This window comes from Carassius gibelio, chromosome B18 (genome assembly GCF_023724105.1).
Source record: "Carassius gibelio isolate Cgi1373 ecotype wild population from Czech Republic chromosome B18, carGib1.2-hapl.c, whole genome shotgun sequence".
NCBI lineage: Eukaryota > Metazoa > Chordata > Actinopteri > Cypriniformes > Cyprinidae > Carassius > Carassius gibelio.
Window position 1 is genome coordinate 13,038,374 of NC_068413.1, and position 23,105 is coordinate 13,061,478.

Consider the following 23,105-nt stretch of genomic DNA (forward strand, 5'->3'; position numbering starts at 1 on the left):
ACGGAAAATCTGTGACCGTGACTGTGGTGCAGGTTCAGTTATGATTATATTGGGATATTATATGATGCATCATAATATATTGAATCATGTGGCACTGCATACTTGCTGTACCACAGTGTAGTTTGCTGATATTCAGCTCTGGTCAGCATTAGAGATCGAGGAGATGTAATTGTGCCAGTCACTGGATAGCCAGCTTAACCTTTGTGTCTTATTTAATGTAGCTCATTACTCTAACTCTTACTCACTGATTTAAATAAAGCTCTGTCAGCCCTTCAATGCCCCAAGCTGGGATTTCCATGTAATTGCACATGCATGGAGAAGAGGGTGATCTCTTCTCTTTAAAGAAGGTTATTTCAAATACACCTTTGTTTTGCTTAATTTCTATTTACATTTTTTTTTAACAATGACCCTCGTTACCATAAAGGGTACCTCATTATGAAAATTCTGTCATCACCTATATGTTGTTTCAAAATCTATTGATTTATTTGGAAGAAGAACATTTAGTCATCTAGTGAAGTGATCTTTCATAATATCCATATATCTCAAATCTGGTTCTGTTTATAAAAAATAAGAAAGTTTAACACTGTTTTTTTTTCTTCTTTTTTTTGTGTCCCATCATTGATCGTGTTAAACCTAGTGTAATACTAGGTTATACCAGAATTATTTTCTGTTTTTCATTGTAATAAAAAACAGCATTTTAGATATTCTACCAAAACATTTGTATTTGTATAAGGTTAAGGGACAGGGTTTTCATATTTTTTGTGAGTTTACTGAAAGTTATGACGTTTTAATTCAACATTACAAAGTCAAAAAAGTGTAATTGTAAATCCTTCTCAATACAATCTATAATATGCATTTGAATGGATAGGGTGAATTTTCATTTCATGATGACTTTAAGACAACTAAAAAAAAAAATTGACTAAGCAGGAATTAATACATGGAGCAGTTATTTGAATGCTTTCTTTGTGCTGACTCCAACTAAAAACAAATCATATCTTTGGCTAAGACAGATGTATTACTTATCTTCTCCTATTTTAATCACTGCTTTGAGGCGCTTAAGTTTTAGCTTTCACATAATTCACTTAAATTCACATTCAACTCCAGTGAAGGCCAGTGAGAACATTTTCTGCTGCCAGCTTGGAGCTCATAAAGATTGAAGTGCCCCTCACACTTCATTAACTGTTACTTTTCTTTTCCTATAATTAAAACCTTTTAAGTCTCAATGTAAAGGAGGTAGTGAAGGATTTTTAAAATGAAATAAATCTGAGAACAATAGATTAAAAAAAAAAAAGATTGTAGGGGAAACTTGGTTCTGTCTATCAGTTAATGATTGGATGGAGGCAGTTGTGTGAAAGTTTGGGGTTTAAGCTGACTAAATGATTGGAGAAATTCTGCATAATGTCTGTCACATTGTCAGAAGACGGATTTATGTTATTTTGATAAAAAATTGCAATATTTGTTTGCATTTACAAAAAAAAAAAAAAAAGGAAAAGCAGTGTAGTGAAACGGAAAGTGAACAGCCCCTCATACTGACTGTGAAGGCCACAATTTCAGTTTCAGACTGGAATGCTGGGATTTAGCTCTAAAGTAGACTTCAAGAACACCTTTACAATTTATTTATTCGCTGACTAATGACATTTCCAGATCATTCTCTGAATATTTGGTCTCATTCATAAGATATATTTCCCTTCCTGTGCTCAGTCTATCTCTCCTCCCAACAACACTGCACATCCTGCCTATGACAGAGGCAGGCAGAGATTCAGAGTAGGTTCACTCTCTTCACCCCTCCCTTCCTCTCTCCCTCCTCCCTGTGAGTGTGTGCAGCGCTACGTCAGAGCAGAAGACTGGTGTGTATTTGTGTGTGCATGTGTGTGTGTTTGTTCGCACAGGCTGGTGACTGTGTGAGCCGGTGAGGAAACAGGAGCGTCGGAGATAGGAGACTCCACACAGACAGCAAAATCACGATGCTTACGCCTTTGCCCGCTTCAACGGCGAAACGTGCTGGTTTTACCTGTTCTGCATTTTGACGGCCATGGAGATCTCAAACATCTCTGCTGCTCTCTCGAGAAACGGATGAGATTGAGATTCTGGAACTATTCCGTTAGGGCTCTTCTGGGGACTCTTTCCTTTTACTTCGACTGATTCGTTGCCTTTCCTGCAGTGTTTTCCTATCTGAATCTATTCAAATGGAAGCAGAAGTGGACTTTCAGTAAGTGTCAGTCATTCAGTTGGAAGTTTGACACTTGGAGCTGTTTGGATCAAACATGTGGAGCCAGTCAGGATATTCCAGCCATTACCAACCTCATCCCGCTCACCCCTTTTACCATGTGCCCTACAGGTGGGTTGGCCTTCCTGTTTTATTTTAGATCACAATAGAGGTTAACGATAAAGTAGGCGAAGCTAGGATTTTGGAAACACCGTTTACAGATTTGGCATTTTGTAATGGGGAATGTCCACAGAATGCTTCCGAAGGGTCATTTCAGGATGGATCTGCCTGACAGTTGATGCTGAAACCGTTTGGCAGGTTTCGTTGGATAATACTAGATTAAATCTAAACCACATGCGTCTGTGGCAGGGATTACGTCGAGATGAGATTGAATTAACTACTTTATTTATGTCAAGACATTGAGGAATTCCAACAGGTTCTGCTGAACTGGCAAGTCGAGCAAGTTCTGTGGAAGGGAAGATGTGATGCATGAAAACATGTCATAAATACTTCACTCGCTGTTTCTTTAGTTTCCTTCTATCTCTGTTTGAAGTTGTAGAGTGTGCTTCAAAGACAGACGGCATGTCTTTATATTTCATTGTCCTCCTGACTGAAGGTTTTGTATTTCTTGAATACCAGTGGCAGCATTCCTATCTTGAAGCCAAATACTTCTGCGTGTTTACTTTCCTCATAAATTAGTGTTTCCTAATAGCTCAGAATGGATAGAGATTGTTCTTTCACTATTTACTCATTGCAGGCCCTTGGCTCAGATGCATTTCTCATGATTCAGTGGAAATACTACTGCTAGTTTAGAGTTTGTTTGTATTTTAGTGTGTTTTCAGAGGCACGGCAGGGGTTGCTTTATTATAGTCTGTTTTATGTTTATTCCTGCACTGAGGTAATTATACCAAACCCATTATTGTAATAACTGCCCATGTGTTTGCCTTTCACTTTCCCTCTCTATTTACTGGAAAAACTACATTTGGGTTCTGACTCCAATTAAGCTGGCCTACTTCTCTAGCATCTGTTTAACCATCATATGAGAGTGAACTGCTTTCGATTCATCTGATAATACTTTGCTGAAAGTGTAACTTATATTGATGTTGAGTAACAGTTCATCCAATCTCTTGTAGTACTACAAGTTTGAAGATGATGTTTCATTAAGGATTGCATCATCTGTTGTTCTACAATAAAATGTGACATTTTACTGTCTATTTGATTTTGTCTGCTTGGTAAAAGTGACGTTTGGTTGAATGGTTTTACTCAATAGACTTGAATAAAAAACATTGTAATGCATGCTTGCTGTTCAAAAGCTAGCTTGAAATCGCAGAGATATAGTAAACTGAGACTTATCTAAATGGCAACTTAGCTCAGTTAACAATAGAATAACAATATGCTAGTGCTACATACTGTACACTCACTATCCATTATGGTGTTTGGTTTCTATTATGTTTATAATCTCATAAAATCAATATCATAATGATCTGCTCTGTTAAGTGGCGTTTCTAGGCTTTAGGCTCAAGCATCCTTGAACTAGCAGTTTGGAGAATGAATTGATTTGGATGGACTTGGAATAAAGTTTTTATTGCATGGTTTTTCCTTCAACTTGCAATTTAAAATTCCATTTTTGAATTGAGCCTAACTTCAACAATGGAAGGTGGACCCTCAGTCAACCTTGTTGATGTTGTGTAGTTATTGAATCATCTGGATTATACATAAGGCATATGGTTCCACTGTCAGTACAAGGCCAGAATTGACCATGAACACTTATTTAGCCACTGTGTGTTTAATTTACTTTTGGTTGTTTGATTTTAGTTAGTTGGTTTTTGGTAAGGTTAGTTGGGCTTAAGCAGATAAAACTTTGTAATGTGAAAAACAACAATTATCTGTTGTTGCTATTAATTATTAAATGGAATAATTGATTCTGATTGGTTAATTGCAGAAATCTGTGGTAGTTAAATTAGCATAACTGAAGCTGAACTATTTAACTGCTCATTTTTCCATGCAAGCAATTTTTTTTCCCATTTCATGTCTATTAATCTCCATGATCTGTGGAACCCCCACCCCTCCCCCGACCCAAATAATAAAATAATTGTGACTCAATATTATCCCCAATATTTAGTAATGCTTAACTTTAGTTAACCACATTAATTAACATAAACTAACAATGAAAAATTGTTCTAAAGCATTTTTTATTCTTTGCTAATTTTAATGTTAACCTTTACTAATACATTATAAAACCAGAAGTTGTAACTGTTAATATTATTTCATGGACTTGAGCTAAAATGAACTAATAATGAACGGTTGTATTGGTAACACTTTAGTATAGGGACCAATTCTTACTATTAACTAGTTGCATATCAGCTTGCATATTACTAGCATATTGGCTATTTATTAGCACTTAAAAATCCTGCAGGACCATATTCTACTTGTCCTACCCAATACCTAAAATTGTTGTATTTTTATTAAAGTGAGAAAAGATGAATAAATAGTTAGTAATGCCTTAGCTAACGGTACCTTATTGTATAGTGTTACTAATATTTCACAAACATTTACATTTATTGTTTTGGTAAGTATCAATATAATAAACAGGACAATTACAACTCCTCATTATCACAAAAGAAATCCCTTCAAGGTGCCACAATATAAGATTTTGCAATAATTGTAATATATCTCTTTACAAATTTATTTTTCTATATGTGAGGGAGTGTGTGATGCACTTGTAAAGCTACTCTTGTAATATTTGTAATGTGCATATATCCTTGCATGTACGGATGAATGCAGCCGTCGTGATTATTGTGTATTGCAGTGACTGGATTGGCCCACACAGCAGGTGAGTTTGAAAGAGAAGATTGTCTGGATTCAAGTCTGGTTCATCGCCTGACCTCATTTATATAACTTACCTGTACATCTTAATTGATTGACAGTTTCATTAGTTCCTCATCTCACACCACACTAACACGTTCATTATAATCAATCGGTCAGTCTTTTAAGTGTACTAGATTGCTCTGTGATTTTCATCATGCAGTACTCAGAGGCCTCTTCTATATGCAGTGTAATATCAGAGCCGATTATCAATGCAGCTCTTCATGAAAAGATCTTGAATCGGAGACAAAACTAACAGCACTGTCTTTTTTGTAATTATCTGTGCCATTTACAAAAAAAGATTTTGCACTCGGAGCGCATCTGCTTCTCTAGACTCGGCACGAACCAATCACATTTCAGCATGGGTCCCAGAGAAGCCATGCTGAGACCCCAAAAGAGGGCTAAAAAAAGTCCCATGCTCATCTGAGCTGGATCCTGCCTCTGACGCGGCTCCGTGATTTATCTAGTGCTGTCAAAAGATTGAGAGGATCAAAGATCAGAGGGATGATCCAGATGTGTGGATAAGTGATTTGTGAGAGCCTCCGACTCATTCGTGTCTCTTTCTCTGTGATGAGTGGACATCCAGCCAGTGGAATGGAACATTTTTATTTCTATGTGAGGACAGTAGATGGAACAGCAAGGGATATTGCATGTCTTGAATCCGCTAAGGGGTAAAAATGCTAAGCAACTGTTTCCAGTGCTGCTTGGGACTGAACCACTATGCAAGGTAGGACTAAAAGAGTGTTTGATGTTTGAGATGTGCCTATTGAGAACTGACTGGATGATAGATGCACTGAACCATGCTCTATATTTGTCTTGAGTTTTGTCCAGTAGTATCAAAGTATAAAAAACATATACATTTATTCAAAGAGCAAAATTACATAAAAAATACTTTATTAGGATACTTTATTTCTAAGTATATATATATATATATATATACAGTATATATTTTGAAAATATTTAAATGTATTTACATTTATATATTTATATTCGTATAATTTATATTATATATATATATATATATATATATATATATATATATAAATATATTTAATACATAAACATAATATAAACATATTTTTTCTTAAATGTATACACGTGTGTGTATCATAGATAACAATTATACACACACAGTACACACAAATAATGTAAACAACTTTTATTGTTGGATGCGATTTAATCGCGACTAATTCTTTGACATCGTGAAATCTGTAACAAATGCCTTGCAGATACAAACGGGGAAACCCTAACAATTCTCAATTTTTACAATAGTGCTCTCATTATAAAGTTAGCCTATATGACAGTAGTTATTAATGTTCTGCATTTCTCTTTAGAGTTGCGCTCACTGAAGATGACCAGTAGAGTGAACATTTGATAGCAAGTTTTGAATCAATGGGATTAAACTCATAATTTAATGTAGAATACGCTACATTTATACAACATAATTTTAATATTAGGACTAATATGTCCACTAATATGCCCATATAGTATGTCCACGATATATATACACCGGCTGAAATATTTTGAAATCACTTGTACCTTACATGATCGAAAAAATCCAGTCTCTGCCTGTGTCAGTCTGAGTCTTGATAAAGTTTTAAATCCCTTCCGCCAAGATGCTCCTGTGTCGGTCACGGATGATGGAAAGTGAAACATAAATCTATAGGGGTGGTTGGATTTATTCACACACTTTAAAATATTAATTTGAAGCTTCTTTCTTTTCAGATTTCTTATTCACGGCTTTATCATAATAGGCTGCATATTAACTTATATATAGTCAGAATGGCATAATCAGTAACAACCCACGGATATTCGACTGTGAGATTGGTAGTCAAATCAGGCTCCTCGAATCGAAGCATTGAATCATCGACTATTCGGGGTCACCCCTAATAAATAGATGTGAATATATAAAAAAAAAAAAAATAATAATAATAATAATAAATGTACGATACTCCTGTGAAATTAGTCATAGCCCAGTTCGTGACGTTTTCTTTTTTAATTATCATTGGCTGATAGAAATGTATTAAAAAATAGTATTTTAGATGGTAATGAGGTCAAGACCCTCGATGACGTCATGATCTGTTCTGTGGTGCAGCATTCAAAATTGTGGACAAACCAGTTCGTAAAATAACCTCTGAATCTTCTTCTTTTTTTTTTTTTTACTGGTTCATTTAAAACTATATATCTGAATCAGGAAACTAATCAGACTTCTAATCACTTTTAGTGAGCATGAGGGAGGCTAGTGGTAATAAAAATATACAAATTAAAATAATCTTTTATCTCCCAACTCTCGTAATTATCACTTTTAGCTATATGTATATATTATGTGCTTCTCAAACAGAAAGCTGCATCCTAAAATTCAGATGATTTCAGTATCGACTCGTTTTCTTTCAGTTTATTTTCGTGAATTTAAATGTGTGCGGCCTTCGTAGGAAGCAGCCTTGCATTTGAGAGACTCCAATAGATACGCTTTGAACTGAAAATGGCTCTGAATGAGAAGTCGAACAACATGATACCGGCCACAAACCTTTGAATGGTAGTACATTTTGTAAACCGATCTTTCTTTAGGGATGTTTAAATATTTGTACTGAAATAAATGCCACCTCATTTGCTAAATATCTCACGCCTTAGTCTCAACAGCTCAACTGACATTTAAATGTCGCTTTTCAACAAGGGACCCAGGCTGCAGCATAGATCTCGCTAACATGCCCCGACTGTCAGTGTGTGTACTGTATGTGCATCAGACCTTAAATATTAATTTATGCTAGCCATTTATAAACCCCTTTTATTGCAGCCGAGGAACGTTTTAATCTTTAATTGAGAGATCCATTATAATCTCTCCTAGCGTTGTGTGAAATCACAGAATGTAAATGGCATTGTAAGAGTCAAGGCCAGCAGCAGTTCAATTCCCATTTAAATGAATCTGAAGGCCTGCAAAGATTGACACTGATGTGAATTGAGCTGTGCCGAATAATGAAACGAGCATCATCTGTCTTTGTAGGTTGAGAGAGGTCTAAAAATAACATTGGTGTGAGAAGTGTGTGTGTGTGTGTGAGAAGTGTGGATCAGCACCAGGTGTTCGGGTTCAGGGGCTGATTTAATATTGCCATATACAACAACATTGATGGGACTCCTACTTAAATTACCTAAATAAAAATATAATGCTCAAGAGAAAATATGAAACAGACTTTGAAGGGGAATGGGGCTTTCGTGAAGACCAAGAGAAATGGAGGGGGAGAGCTTGTCGTAAATGTCTTGAATAATTTCAGATGTCATGGTGGGTGGTGAAAATTCCAGTAAATGTTTGAGAATAATGTCGCTGTTGGAGACTTGCAAAAAATACCGTTTCTGTGAACCACCATGGTATTTTCTTGAGGTTTGCTGTGGAAATGGCACTAGAGGTCTGAATTACATTTGTTGTGGTGTGAGGAAAAGTTGTGGGCAGACAGTATAATTAAGTTTTTGTCTGTTATTTTTATTTGATTTTTTAAGAATTAATCTGTGTAGCACATTTCTAGGTTCCTTGTAGAATTGGCAAGTCTGATATGTTTCTTCAAATCAGTTTCTTTTAAACAGATTTAAAAAAAATCCAATTTTAAACAGATTCACAAATTGCTGGAACGAGGCCTAATATTATTAAAACCATTCGATGTGCAAGTCGGGTGGAACAGAAATACAATTCTGTTGATGAAATGAAACTTGAGGGAGCAGGTGGGTACTGGATTGGGAAAACCTGTCCCACATGGACCAAAACATTGCTTGCTTGTATTAATGAGAATAATATGATATTTCAAAGCCTGTAGTTTAATAAAAATAAAATAATCATAGCAATTTATTCTCTGATCAGTAAAGAGTTTGTATAATTTCATTATTTACATCATATTGCAGAAACGATTACATAACTAAAATCTTTGCAACTTGTTTTAACGCTCATTTATGTCTTAGCCAACAGGAGGCTGGGCTTTACTACTGATATAAATGTTTAATATGTCAAGCTGTTCTTTTCAATTTTGACTTCATAATTTAGATTTGATAATTTGTTATTACTCAGAAACTGTTGGCCTATTGTAATAAATGTAAAATTTACATTTTAGATATATAAAATATATAGTACCATTCAATAGTTTAGATTCAGTAAAAAACAATTATAATAATTTTGGAAATGAATATTTTGAGACGTTTGTTCATCAAGGGTTTGTGAAACAAATCAAAAGTGACAGTAAATACATTTATAATTTTGTTAAGATAAATGCTTGAACTTTGTTAGTTAAACAAACCTGAAAAAATAAATGTATTACCGCATATTATATGAGCATCATTAAGCAACATTAAGCATCACACCGGTTTCAACATTGATAATAATAAGAAATATTTATTTTGCACATATTAGAATGATTTCAGAAGGATCATGTGACATTATAGAGACTGAATGGCTAATGTTTCACAATATTTCACATTTTAACTTTTTTTTTTTTTGGATAAAATATAAGCATCTTTCAAAAGACATTAAAAAGAAATCTTACTGACCCTAAACATTTTAACAGTAGTGTAAATATCTTATATATAAATGTAAAACTTATTAAATATATTTTTTTGTTGTGTTCTTTTATTTAAAATGATTTTTTTTTTTTTTTTTACTTATGATGCTTCCTCAGATCATGTAGTATTTTTATAATATTCTGTACTATAGCATTAAAAACCTGAAAATTATCAAGATTATAATTTTATAGATAATTTAATAAATTTATATATAAGAATATAAATATTTAAATCACCCAACCTTACTTGATTTACTGGGTTTATCTTTTGTTTAACCTGTGACCTTCATTCTCAAACCAGCCTGAATTTTAAGCTATTTGAGGAAGCTAAATCTAGGCGAGTTAAACCTAGAGTCAGGTCTGCATGACTCATCATGTAAACACAAACACTCAATGACCAGGGATTTTACAATACCACACACCATTGGTTGAACATAATCTGCCCTTCCTCTCTCTCTGTGTGTGTGTATGTCTCTCTTTCTGTGCATGTCTTTATGTGTGTGTGTGTGTGTGGGCATGAGTGCAGTGACTCATACAGGCAGCAGATTGAATCAAGAGGGAACAATAGATTTTAGCAGAACAAATGGTCAGAGGGAAAAGGCATGGATCAAAGAGCCATATTACCTGTTTCCTGCCTCATTTTACCTTCTGTAGAACACGACAGCAGCACTCTTTATTCTTCTTACATCCTCCACAATGACAGAACTACATCTCTCACAGAGAGGAACGGCCACACAGCTGGGCCTCGGGCAGCAGGAGACTATTTTAAACTGAGATCCATGTTTCCTCTGGCCTCAGTGGACCTCCGCCTCTGCTTTTACTTCAGACATCAAGTATCAGTTTTATGCAGCGCAACAGCATCAGTAAAGCACAGAGGAATATGAACAGATTTAAAGCTCCTCAATTACATGTGGTATGTTTTTTTTGTTTTTTACCCCTTTCACGCCTTCTGGGCTCCTTATCAGGGTTTAACAAAACTGCATCCACAAGTGCCAAGGTTTTTTTTGTTTTTTTTCTGAGATAAATGCTAATAGGTTTCAAACACTGTTTTGCATATGCTTGCTCTCAGGCTACACATTGGAAGAATCATCTTTTGTCCTTGACGGATCTCTTTCCCTGTCTGCCTGTTTTTTTGTTTTTCCGGTCACATTCACTTTGTTTTGTGAATTTTATGGTCAAAATCGATGGGTGTCTATGCAATCGTGAATTTCACTAGAGGGCAAAAGATTTCCCAAAATAGATTTTTCATAGGGTTCAAGTGATCATGTGAATAATCTACACTGACCAATAGAAAGCTGTGACTGACCTGTGTTTCATATATTTCTATGCTATTGACAATGAATAATGGACATATTTGGGCAAACAAAATTTAGTTTAATATCTTATGGGCAAAAAGAATCCAGTAGTTATGTCTCTGCAAGTGGCACATTTTCTAATTTTCTGAAAATATGAAATCTTGTTTATTTTCTCATTCTGAAGATGTCACATTCATTATTATGATTGATATTGGCAATATACTATCAAGAAAGATATTTCAGTATTTTTAAATGATGATGGATTACTGAGAATGAGATTCTGGAATAGAGTTTGGCTTAAATTAATTGGCCCAGAAACTGTAGACAGTTATATGATCTTTGTACGGAAGTTCTAAGCGGCCATGCATTATAATATTTTTTCTTGTTGTTTTCTCGTTATAACGACTTAATTTTCTCGTTATCTCGACATAACGAAGTTCGTTTTTCTCAACAGTGATTGATCAGCCTTTATTTATATACAGTATTGTAGACGTTATTACCTAGGCGAAGGTAAATTTGCTGAAATATAGGCTACAGTAAGAGCGCCTGCATGGCTGTCCATCAGATGCCTGTCAAAGTTGCGTTACTATAGCAACAGCAAAACTGTCATGACGTTATAACGAGAAAACAAACTTTCGTTATATCGAGATAACGAGAAAAATTAGTCGTTATAACGAGAAAACGACTTTCGTTATGTCAAGATAACGAGAAAACAAAAAGGAAAAAAATTATAATGCATGGCCGCTTAGAACTTCCGTATCTTTGAGTTCTTTCATCTGATAATTTTATATGTTTACTAAATTATATGTTATACTAAATATAAGAGTTTGTTTAGATTAACCAATATTGACAACAGTTGAAACATTGTTTCAGAAGAGAACTAACATCTTTTTTTATTCTGTTTACCAGCATGTCCTTCCAGTTTTTCCAGTTGGGTGACACTGGAGTTAAATTTGCTTTACATGTCATTTGAATACTGGGTCATCAGAGCAGTTCTGTTTACACTCAACCGCTCTTCGGTCTTAGTTTAACGTTCCCATGACTTGTCAGGTTCACCGAAATGTGATTGCGATTAGAGTCAAAGATAGAGAAAGGGATATTCCCATTTACCACACTAGAAATATGACAACATTTATTTTACCCATCTTTGCACCTATACTCCATTTGTATCAATATAAATGGTCTCGTTTTCTTGTCATTTTTTGTTAGTTAACTTGTTAACACAAAGTGACATCAGGGCATTACTGTATATTAATGATAAAAATTGAGAATTTGTTGCATTGTTGAAGTGATTAATTTATTTATACCGTCTGTATGTCTCAGATCGTTCTCTAACTTTCAAGGTTCACTTTGTTCACTGTTGATGCATGAGAGGACTTGTTGGTTAATCTAATTTCTCCAGACGTCTGAGCTATTGAATTTATTGCTGTTTCTATCCTGCTGATGTTCTGAGATGAAGGAGGCTTGTGAATTACTTTTGACATCATAGACATGAAGAGACATTGTTTTGCTTAACAGAAAGGTTAGAGACTTTATTGAAGAGACCTTTTGAACTTTGGTTCATCCACATGAGCCTTATTTTACTCTCTATTCAATATCATGTGCTGAAATCTTACAAAGGAGAAATAATTCAATGAATCCGGTTTATATAAGTGGGAGGACTTTTAAAGATCTGCTTTTTTCGATTGCTTTTGATCGAAGGAGACCAGGATTTCACTCACCTGATTCAAAATAAGTTGGCTTCAAGTTTAAGATGATACATATCCATTAGTATTGTCATAAATTGATTTTTGTATGCGTAGTGAAACCGTTTCCAAACCCTTTTGCGGAGAATTGATACACTAGTACCAGCTGTGTTTTTTGGTCTCCCTTCCTGCCAAAAAAGGGTTTAACTCTTGAAAATGAAGAAATTGTTACTGTGACGTAAAGTAATTAATATAAATATATAACCTATTATAAAAAAAATATTCATTTTTGTATTATTGGATATGAATATTTTTCACATATGTTTCATTGTATTTGATAAAAAGTTTCTTTCATTTTGGCTTATAAGTAGCTGATCTTATACCTTCTTGTTAAATGAGACCACATTATTAAAGCAGAAGGTCATAAGTAACAGCATGTGAAAGTGACTTCTTATTCCAGTGCTGTTTATCCTGCCTGACTGATCTTCTTTTTGATCACTCTTGCATTTTTCTCTCTCCAGTGTCCTGCCTCTCTGACTGTCGCAATCGATTTCGGAGATAAGCAGCCTTCCAAGCCTCATTGCATGCAGCAAAAAATCTCCGAGCTGCATGATGAACTATGTCAAATTGCCATCTATATTTACCATGAATGAGCTCATTTCGTGTCAGCGGCTGATGCCTCTCTATCAAATGGCAGGATGTAAAGTAGACATTAACTGAGATAAGTGTCTTGGGTTGACCAGTCAAGATATACTGTAACTTTGTGCCATATACCCACTCAGATTGTCCTCATATTCATGATGTGTTGTCAAAGACTTGTCTCTTTCAGAAACTGAACAGATTGCTCTTTATCTGTCTTCAAAGACAGGTGGCGACCTTTACAATCTCATACCTCTCAGAGAGGTCATTGGCACGGTTGAAGTGGCTTTTCCATGTCATCTTTAGTGCAATTGACTGTGTGATAAATATTTTGGGATTTGAGAAAGTGTTAGCCGCCTACACACGCTAATGACTGCCATCATTTTGAATTTAGCCACATTTAAGTGGGACTGTACAAATCTAGGCCTGGACGCAATAAGAGCTGGGTGATACATTGAATATTAGCATGTTAATTATGCTTACGATGTTAAATTAGAGAGTACTGTGAATATTGTGATTATGTGCTTTGCAGTGTGAAACATTGTAGACAATCACAGACATGTCATTGTAGACAATCACAGACATGTCTGTTGAACACAAGTACGCAATGGCCAATCAGTAGTCTGTAAGTTAGTCAGTCAGTGAAACTTCTGTGTTTTTAGTCGTATTGAGTGGATTCGGAGTTCTACATCATCACAAACCCTTTCATTATAATCAAAGTGTTGAAACAATGTAAATAAGAGGTTTATTTTGCATTGTAAACAGCAACTTTAATTACAATGAAAGTTTTTGCGAAAGCACACTACACTTGAGTGACAGCATCAGTGATTATGGGAATGTTCTTGGTTCCCTTTCTATATAGCCCATGAACAATTTAAATAAAAGATACATTTTCCATGCTACTAACTACATTGCAAAGTTTTTGGATTGGCAAATATAATTATGTGCGGGGTTTATTAAGTCTTGGAGTTGAAATGCAAACTAATAGACCTGCCACTTCTTCTGTGTGTGTTTCTTTGTTCTTCAAAGAACTCACTTAGTTGTTAAAAACATACTGCATCTTTTTTTTTTTTTTTTTTTTTTTTGAAAGATTGCAGTTTTTGTATAATTTTGTATGGTTATATAGGTACATTTAGCTAAATATGATTTATAATGTTATGTATGTTGTTTTAGTAAAAGCAGTACGGGGTCTAGATGATTGATTAAGGGCTGTCATGATTCAGAGTACTCCATTATAAAAAAAAAAATCCTTGATTGCATCTTGTCTATGTCAGTTAACTGGCAAAATATTGGAAGAGACACATTCCATGGACAAGAATCCATGAAAAACATTTTAGATTGTTTTTTAGACTGCAGAAAATATTAAGAAATATTGAAACCTTTAAAATCATCATAAAGCGTAGTGCTATTGTGAATTTACAAAGACTGTGATTACATTAAATAAATACATGCTCTGTAGGTTTAATATGCAATTTATTTATATGCTTAACTCATTCAGTTATCCTTTGCATGCCTGGACCATCTCAAACTCCATATAAAGTTGCTTATAATGTTTATCTGGAAACATTGTGCACCATTCTATCAGATTTTTTAGGTAAATTTACAAAACTATGCCAACACATTATTATCTTTCTAAATATGATAATTGTACATTGAGACTTATAATGTTCAAATCCTTGCACTGAGTTTGCATGTTTTGATGTCAACATGTTCTTGTTCAAGAAATGACAGTGTCTCTAGCATTTCTGTCATAAAAGAATTGGCCAAATGATAAAGATTAAGTGGACATTTGAATGTTGTTTAGTCAATATTAAACAAGGAATAGATCATGCTGTAAAGTGTAAAAACAATCGTCAGGCCATTGGTGCCCTCTGCAGGCATTCGATACAATAATTACTTAATGTACATGTATGATTAGATAGTTGATCATTATGTATTTTACCTCTATTGTTCAATAAAAACCATATCAAAAGCAAGGAATCATATTTTATTTGAACCAATTTTTATTTCTTTATTGCTATATATATTTTAAAGGGGTCATCGGCTGCCCATTTTCCACAAGCTGATATGATTAATGTAAAATCTATTACATTGGTTAAAATTTCTCAATGGTAGTGTAAAACAACACCCTTCTAAGGAGCCGTTCACATATCGCGTCTTTTGCGCGCTCATTTTCGTTATTTCCAATGTAGGCGCGCGGTATGCGCGCTCATAATGGAAGCGACGCGGTCGCAGCGCGCACACGGTACGACGCACTAGTTTTTTCCAGGCGCGTCCGCACCGCATCGAGTTAAAAACATCTCAACATTTCAGAATGCTGCGGGTCATGTGACAAGAACTAACCAATCAGCTTCATCCTTTCCCGTAACAACGTTGAAAGCTCAGCCAAGATGAAGGAACAGCTGACCATAATTGCATATGGATTGACATTTTGTAATAAATTTAGTAGCAGAGCTAATACAAGCGATTTTTAGAGCTGCAAATCCATTTATCCTTTGCTGAAATTTCCGCGTCTTCATGGAGAGATCACGTCATGGTTGCTTAGCAAAGGCAGACGCCTCAGGGGGCGCAACTGCCCGAGTGCTTTGGAAAGAAGGAGAAAACTGCGCGCCTAGTGTTTTCCACACGTTTTTAGGCACGATATGTGAACGGCCCCTTACCCTGTCAAAATCAGCTTAGTTTTTACCAAGCCATTTTAGCCCGTGTTGCTTTAAATGCTAATGAGCTCTGCTCACCCCGTCCCTCTCTTCTGTGGGTTGACGAGGCGTGCGTTGAAAAACTTAAGTTTACTTTACTTTTTTGTTTACTTTAGCCGCGGAGCTACATAGTAAGTTATTAGGTAAGGCAATTGGCAAAGATTCATAAAAGAACCTTGTACTCACTTCTTCTGTAGGTGAGACTGGATCATGAATTATTTGCTTAACTCATTTAGGTAAATCGGTGGTGCATTCCCAAAAACAAACATAATCCATTGCGTCTTCAGTGGCTCAGATGTCGGGAGTAAATGACGACTGAACACCTCAGTTGCTTAGGAGACAATCTTGTCTACAAGTGCTCCGGCGTCAAAACAATGGTGGACTGAATACAGCTAATTCAGGGCGTGTATGAGGTAAAATGCTAGTGTCAATCAACAATTGTAGGAGGGCTCTAGGTCTGTGTGATGTCACACAGACAGGCATCTGAGATCAGCTCAATTTGAGAAAGGGGAAATGATTTAACGAGATTAAAAAAAAAAAAAACACTGGATGGATTTTTATCATTATAGGGTGGTTGTGTAGGTACACACACTGCCAACACACATTTCAGTTCAAACAACTTGTCAAAGTTCAAGTCGCTTCCAATGACCCCTTTAAAGGCACTCTATGTAGGATTGACACCAATTGGTTGAACTAATTATTGCAGTCGTAATTCAAAATATTTGAGAGGGTTTTTTTCACCTGGCCCCTCTTCCTCAGATTTGATGCACATGCAGGTTGCCATAATGATGACACAAACAGAAACGAGCACACTTGACAATGAATGAAAGTAAATACTGTATGCTGTGTTTTCCACCAACTGGCAACCTGGGGCGCTGAAATACTGTTGGGGAAACTGGCAGTGGGCGGGTTTCACAAACCAAAACAAATACTGGCATTCTGGCCCGGAACACACATTTTCAAAGGAGAATAACTGACTGTAGCATTGTTTTTCAGATAAACAAGTATGTTAGTTTAGCATATATTTTTTTAAAAACATATTATGGTATTTTTATGCTTTAGTGGTGTCAAAATCTTACATATAGCACCTCTTATCATTTTAAAGTCTATTGTTCGCTTAAATCTATTATTACTACAAAAAAAAAAAAAGAGATCATGCCTTTTTCATGGGGGGGGGGGGGGATTATCACCTTTTTATATTATTCCATCCGTCAAGCTCAGACTCGCACATCAGACTGCCAATAAGAGAAGTGCTTCATCACTTAACAAAACCAGTTTCCTCTGCTCCAGAGTCCAGTGGTGATTTGCTTCACACCACTCCATCTGACGCATGGCATTGTAGCTGCTCTGCAAGGGAAACCCATTCAGTGAACCTCCAGCTGCACATATTAATGCCAGTGGTAGCTATGGAATCAGTAATGTTGGTGACTTTCACATACCGTATGCCTTGGCACTCAGTGATTGTGCTCTGTAACTTTACCAGGTCTTCCGTGTTGTTGCAGTAAACACATCCACTTCCCAATAGTATGACAGGGACAGGGAAGATTAGAAATTGTTGAATAAAATTGCTATTTTTGTTTTCTTTGTGCACAGAAAGTATTAAAATATATAAAATTATGGTTGAACCACTGATGCCACATTAACTTTCTTACTTTCTGGGCCTTGAACGTGTCAGTTGCGTTGTCGTCTATACTGAAGAGGGTCAGAAAGCTCTCGGATTTCAGCAAAAATAACTTAATTTGTGTTCTGAAGATGAATGGAGGTCTTAAAGGTTTGGAATGACATGAGTAATTAACCCTTTCGAGTCGATTAACGCATATATGCGTTTTGAGTCATTTTCACCTGATAACCCCGAAAAGAACTTAAATTACACTCTCAGTTTTAATCGTACAGATAAGAGCAATACATCAATCGAATCTGTAAAGGGTCTAGTTTTTTTTGGATACAGACATAATAACAAAAAACCTTTGTGCACTTATAAAATAAAGATAACAAACAAGGTGCGCTGTCTACAGTCTTTGTCTCCGCTGATCGTCATGTACAAACATTTCATTAAAATGAACTGTAACTCCGTGAATATTCAACGAAGAGACATGAGAGAGATATCTATAGAAAGCCTGGAATGTCTACTTTTAAACTAAACAAGTGCTGCCGAAAACAAATATTCTGAGATAAAGTAATCCATATGAAAACAACGCAATGTCTGTTTTTCATATCTCCGCTCATTATATTTAATGTGACCACGCCCCCGCGCTGAACACGCTATTCAGATTCAAACTGAAGCGCGCGGCTTGAATACGCCCACACAGAAGAAAAAGCAGCCAGACTATTCTTCAAGTTTTTATTTTATTTTACTGTTTGCTTCGCGATGAGAGGACTAAGACATAATTCACCCCAAAAAGATGTGATATGGTTGAGGATTTGAGAAATGGATTTCCTCAGAAAAAAGAATGAAGCACTTTATTCAGCAGAGATCATAAACAGAGTAAGTCTCTCTTTATTTATTTGTACTAGTTTTCACATAACCTGTAAACATTTTACTAGTTAGACTTTTTCCAAATACTTTTTCCAAACTATAATTCCTGACTAAATGTATAATCAAGTGAAACATTATGAAGTTTCAATAACAATATACAATACTATACCATTCAAAAGCTTGATGTAAATAATATAAATGTGACAAATAGAGATAACTCTAACAAATGTAAAAACAATGCAGTTCTTTCGATTTATTCCCCCTAAAAAAACCTGAAAAATATTATCAGCTCTTTTCAACATTAATAATAATAATAATAATAATAATGATGATGATAATAAATGGGGTTTATTTGGTAGAAAATAAGATTGTTAAAAGGATTTCTGAAGGATTGTGTGACTAGAGAAAGGATGCCAAAAAATTTGAAAGTCAGCTTTGATTGTTCCTAATAAACTGTTTAACTGCTCCCCCAAGTGGATATTAAATTATGTTGTGGGATAATTAAATATATTCTTAATAAACTACAAACATAAAATTATATACTTTTATTTTGTTCTCACATTCTTTCTTGTAAGTCCTCCCTCAGAGTGGCACAGTTGAATGAGAGGCTCATTATGCAGCTCATTATGCAGGCCTTTGTCTTCTCAGGTGTAAATCACAATGATATTCATGATAGTTGACGCCTACTCGCATATGACTTTTACCAACAAAAAGTGTTTTAGAAAATTTAAATCAATATATTGTTTTCTGTGAGTGAGTAAACAAGATGATTTTCACATCATTCAGAAAGAAAAATTCTAGGCTACAAGCTCCAGTTCTCAACTTTTCCGGCAACCAATTTTATGTATGTGTTTTATTCCCTTATTCAAGTGATTTAACATTTTTAGTTTTTCACTAACCATGCATAACATTTTTTTTCTCAAAAATACAATCATGTACATGCATGGGTTTCACATATTATTATAGCCCAGTTTGTGCTGATTACAGTGATATTAGACTTTACCCATTTAGATATTTATAAGAAACTGAAAAAAGCACAAATGTCAGGGCATGACAAAACTTCTCAAGGCCCCAAAAATACCCTTAGACTCCAGAGGGTTAATTACTGAATTTAAATTTTTTTTGGGGTGAACTAACCCTTTAAGAGGTGTTGTACCATTGTCCATATAGTGTATATTGAATTTTCATTACAATTTGAAAAAAATATCAAGACATTTTTTAGCTACATTGCCCATCCAGACGTAATGTTATAGACTTGAGTTGCACTCACAATCCTCCTGCCTTACCAATGCTCCTTAAGTAGCTCTTCTGTGTCCTTTCCCTGAGTAGAAACTCAATTTCAGTAAATGACTTGCTATCTGTAGTCTGTCTGTGTCTGAGACAGTTGTAGAATTATGATACTAAATGTGGCATCCCATTTCATAGAGCCTCTTCCCACTCGCCCATTACTACATACACAGTGCTGACAATATTACCAAAAACTACCTTTCCAATGACAGATTTAATGAGTAATCTGTTAGCGGGAATTTGCTCTTGAGGGATAAAACAGTTGGTATGCAACAGCTGGCACTGAATGGTTTATGCTTATGATGAACAGTGTAGACAAAAAGACAAAGTACGCTACAGTTGTTAGCTTGACATTACATTTCTTAACAGACATTTTCCCATAAAAAAACAAATGTGTACAAATCATTTTCTGGTAAATACTGTGAAAGCAAATAATATGTAGGAGTGATGTGGCTCTCAGCTCCTATTACGAGAGATGGCATAACTTGGCATACTTTAATTCTTCTCCTGCAAGCTAGATATTTTTAGCTACATTTTCATTAGGGTCCACGTTCCATTCTTCTTAAAGTGCAGGCAAGTCTCAAGAGGCAAAGTCTTATGTACAACATTAATGTATTTTATGTACCAATGACACAAATCTCACAAATCCCTAGTCAATTTGCAGGTACTTTTTGCTGCTTTTGTTAGTATTTACTGTCCATCTGATTCTGTATACAAACTATTTTTTTGACTTAGTTTAAAAAAAAAAAATTGTCAGGTTGTTAGAAATTCAACTGGTTTTGAAGTTAAATGCTGAGCTTACATCTGCAAAAATGCATTCAGCAGGTCCAAATACCACTAGAATAGAGTGTTATGGGTGGAACGAGATGAGAGGCGAGCAGATCCATATGGAAAGCTTTAATTATAAACGTGGTTAAAACAGGCAAGGGGTCAAACAATAGCAAACAGGCATAATCCAGGCAGGACAGAGGGTATTCGAAAACAGGTGTGATCGATCGGCGGCTAACAATATCCAAAGGGTGAAGCAAACGGATAATCCAAGATGACAGTAGTCTAAGCGAGGTGCAAGCAATATCCAAACAGGGCAGAGCAAGAGGGTAATCCAAAAGGCAGGCAAAGATCTAAGACATGGGTAAACACACAAAGGCAAGGTGCAGATGAGAGTATAATCGGTGAAGAGGAGCATGGGAGATGACATGTAACAGTTTGTGTAGCGTGAGAGTCAACATTAAAGGAAGGCTACCTCCGGGGGCGAGCAGACGGAAGACCACAGACAGGATTCATGACACAGAGAATTCATTTTGGTGCTAACTGCACATTTTCATTCAGTGGTTGCAGTACAGCCAGTGACCTCATACATAAAACCGATGAATGATTTTTTCCATATGTATATTTATGTGTATGTCAACGAATTGCTGTTGCACTGACCACTGTTGTGCCACATTTGAATACAGTGGTGGTCGGGTACTTTAGGAAATCTAAACACTGAGAGCAAGCCATCACAGCACTGCAAACCATTGCCAAACATTGACATTGAGCAGTCAACATGCAAATGCATGTGTTGGATTAGTCACTGTTTTTTTATGTGGCAATGCTTGTCATTATGTTGTTAGAGGCATTGAAGTTGTCAGATGAACAAGGCTGTCTGGAATAAATGGACTGAAACATAAGGCTGTTTTTCTAGTTGCAACATTTCAACAAAATTCCCAGAAATAAAGACAATAACAATAAATGTTTTTAATACATCTGACAAATTTGACATTTATAACTGTTTCATATTGTCATTTTTTTTCTTACTATTTTACACTCTCTGCTTGACAGAAATTCTTATCATTAAAGCTCAGTTAGTATGAAATTGTTGTATTCTGTAGAAAACTATATATACTATACTATTGTGCAGAAGTTTTGGGTCAGCAGGTGTTTTTGGTCACACTTTATTTTAAGGTCCAGCTCTTACTGTTAACTAACTATTAACTACAACCTTTGCCCCAATGATCTCCTAATTATTGCTGATTAATAGTAAGGTAGTTGTTAAAGGGATAGTGTATCCAAAAATGTTGTCATTAATACTCACCCTCATGTTGTTCCAAAACTGCAACACAACTCACTCATGAATGCACTGCTAAGACTGACACAGATGAGAAGAAATTGTTGTATAAAATTGTTAATATGTACCATGTAACTACTAATAAATAGTCAATATGCTAGTCATATGCATGCTAATAAGCAACTAGTAAATAGTGAGAACAGGTCTCTTTTCTAAAGTGTTTTTTTTTTTAATAAAGTAATAAATTTAATAAAGTTTTTTTTTTTTTTTTTTTTACAAGGATGCAATAAATTGACCAAAAGTGACAGTAAAGACAGTTATAATTTTCCACAAAAAAAAAAAGTTTTAAATAAATGTTCATTCATCAAAGAATAAAAAAATTATTTTGATTTCAATAAATGCAACCTTGGTGAGCATGAGAGTTTTTCAAAAACATTTTAAAATCTTACCCCGAACTTTTGAATGGTATTAGTGTATGACTAATAAAACATGCAGAAGGGTCATTGCTTCCCAGTGTTTGCCAGATCTAGCGGCTCTTTTCAAGGGTCATCACTCAGTGCCTTGACACTGACACAAGACACCATTACACTGCTGCCATTTTACCCTCCCCAAACCATACGAGACAGCTAGACACTCTAAAGAGACGGAGCACTGACGCCTAAGCTGTGAAGAGTCAGGTAAACAAAAGCCTGCTGCAGTTCTGCAACACTGTATATAGCATCAGAGGGATGCTTATTGATTGTACTGTAAGTGGAGACTAGGTCAGGTTCACCACTGTGAAAAAGCTCTCAGTGAAGTAATGGGGTCACTTAAGTATGGTTTTAGCTTACTTGTAAACAATCTGCACTAACATGTTTTCTTAAGGTGGTTTGCAGGGTGTGAAGTTCAGGCTTTCTTCAGTGAAATTTTTATTTCAACTGATTTACTGTTAATGTGCTTCTGAGAAATGTGAGTTTGTTTAACAAAGCTTTTAATGTGACGGAAACCTAATAATGTTAGTTGAATGCAATAATGAAACTACTCAATAAATCATTGCACGGCGGGTAACATTATATTAAATGGCTGTCATATGAAACATTTTTGGATGCACTATATAGCATAATTTGCACGCTGACTCTGGGTCAGTGTGTGGGATTTCTAACTGATTATGTGGTGATTCATTGTAATCAGGGGACCTGCATTAAATGTCAGAAGATGAAATTTGTATCTGAGCTCTCTGTAAATTTCATCTCTCTCCCTCGTATTGTGTGATATGAATAGGAATGACCTTGTTTCTATGAGAGAGCCATTTAAAATGCTTTTCAACCTGCTTCTGGTGTTTAAACACAGCTCATCTGAACATTTTTAAATAGACACCACATTAACACGCCC

General features: G+C 35.4%; 2 protein-coding genes across 7 annotated transcripts in view; one reads left to right on the forward strand and one right to left on the reverse strand.

Annotated features, from left to right (window-relative positions):
* Positions 1–23,105, reverse strand: part of LOC127977209 (homeobox protein aristaless-like 4) — a 539,817-nt gene that overhangs the window by 213,662 nt on the left and 303,050 nt on the right. The window lies entirely within an intron of this gene.
* Positions 1–23,105, forward strand: part of LOC127977202 (pleckstrin homology domain-containing family A member 7) — a 94,925-nt gene that overhangs the window by 19,444 nt on the left and 52,376 nt on the right. The window contains exon 1 of one of the 5 annotated variants that reach the window (XM_052581927.1): positions 1,846–2,338. The exons of the other annotated variants lie outside the window; for them this stretch is intronic. Coding sequence (XP_052437887.1) covers positions 2,265–2,338 — 74 coding nt within the window. The 5' untranslated portion in view covers positions 1,846–2,264. Of the gene's footprint in view, positions 1–1,845; positions 2,339–23,105 lie in introns of those variants that run through there. 5 annotated transcript variants of the gene reach the window in all.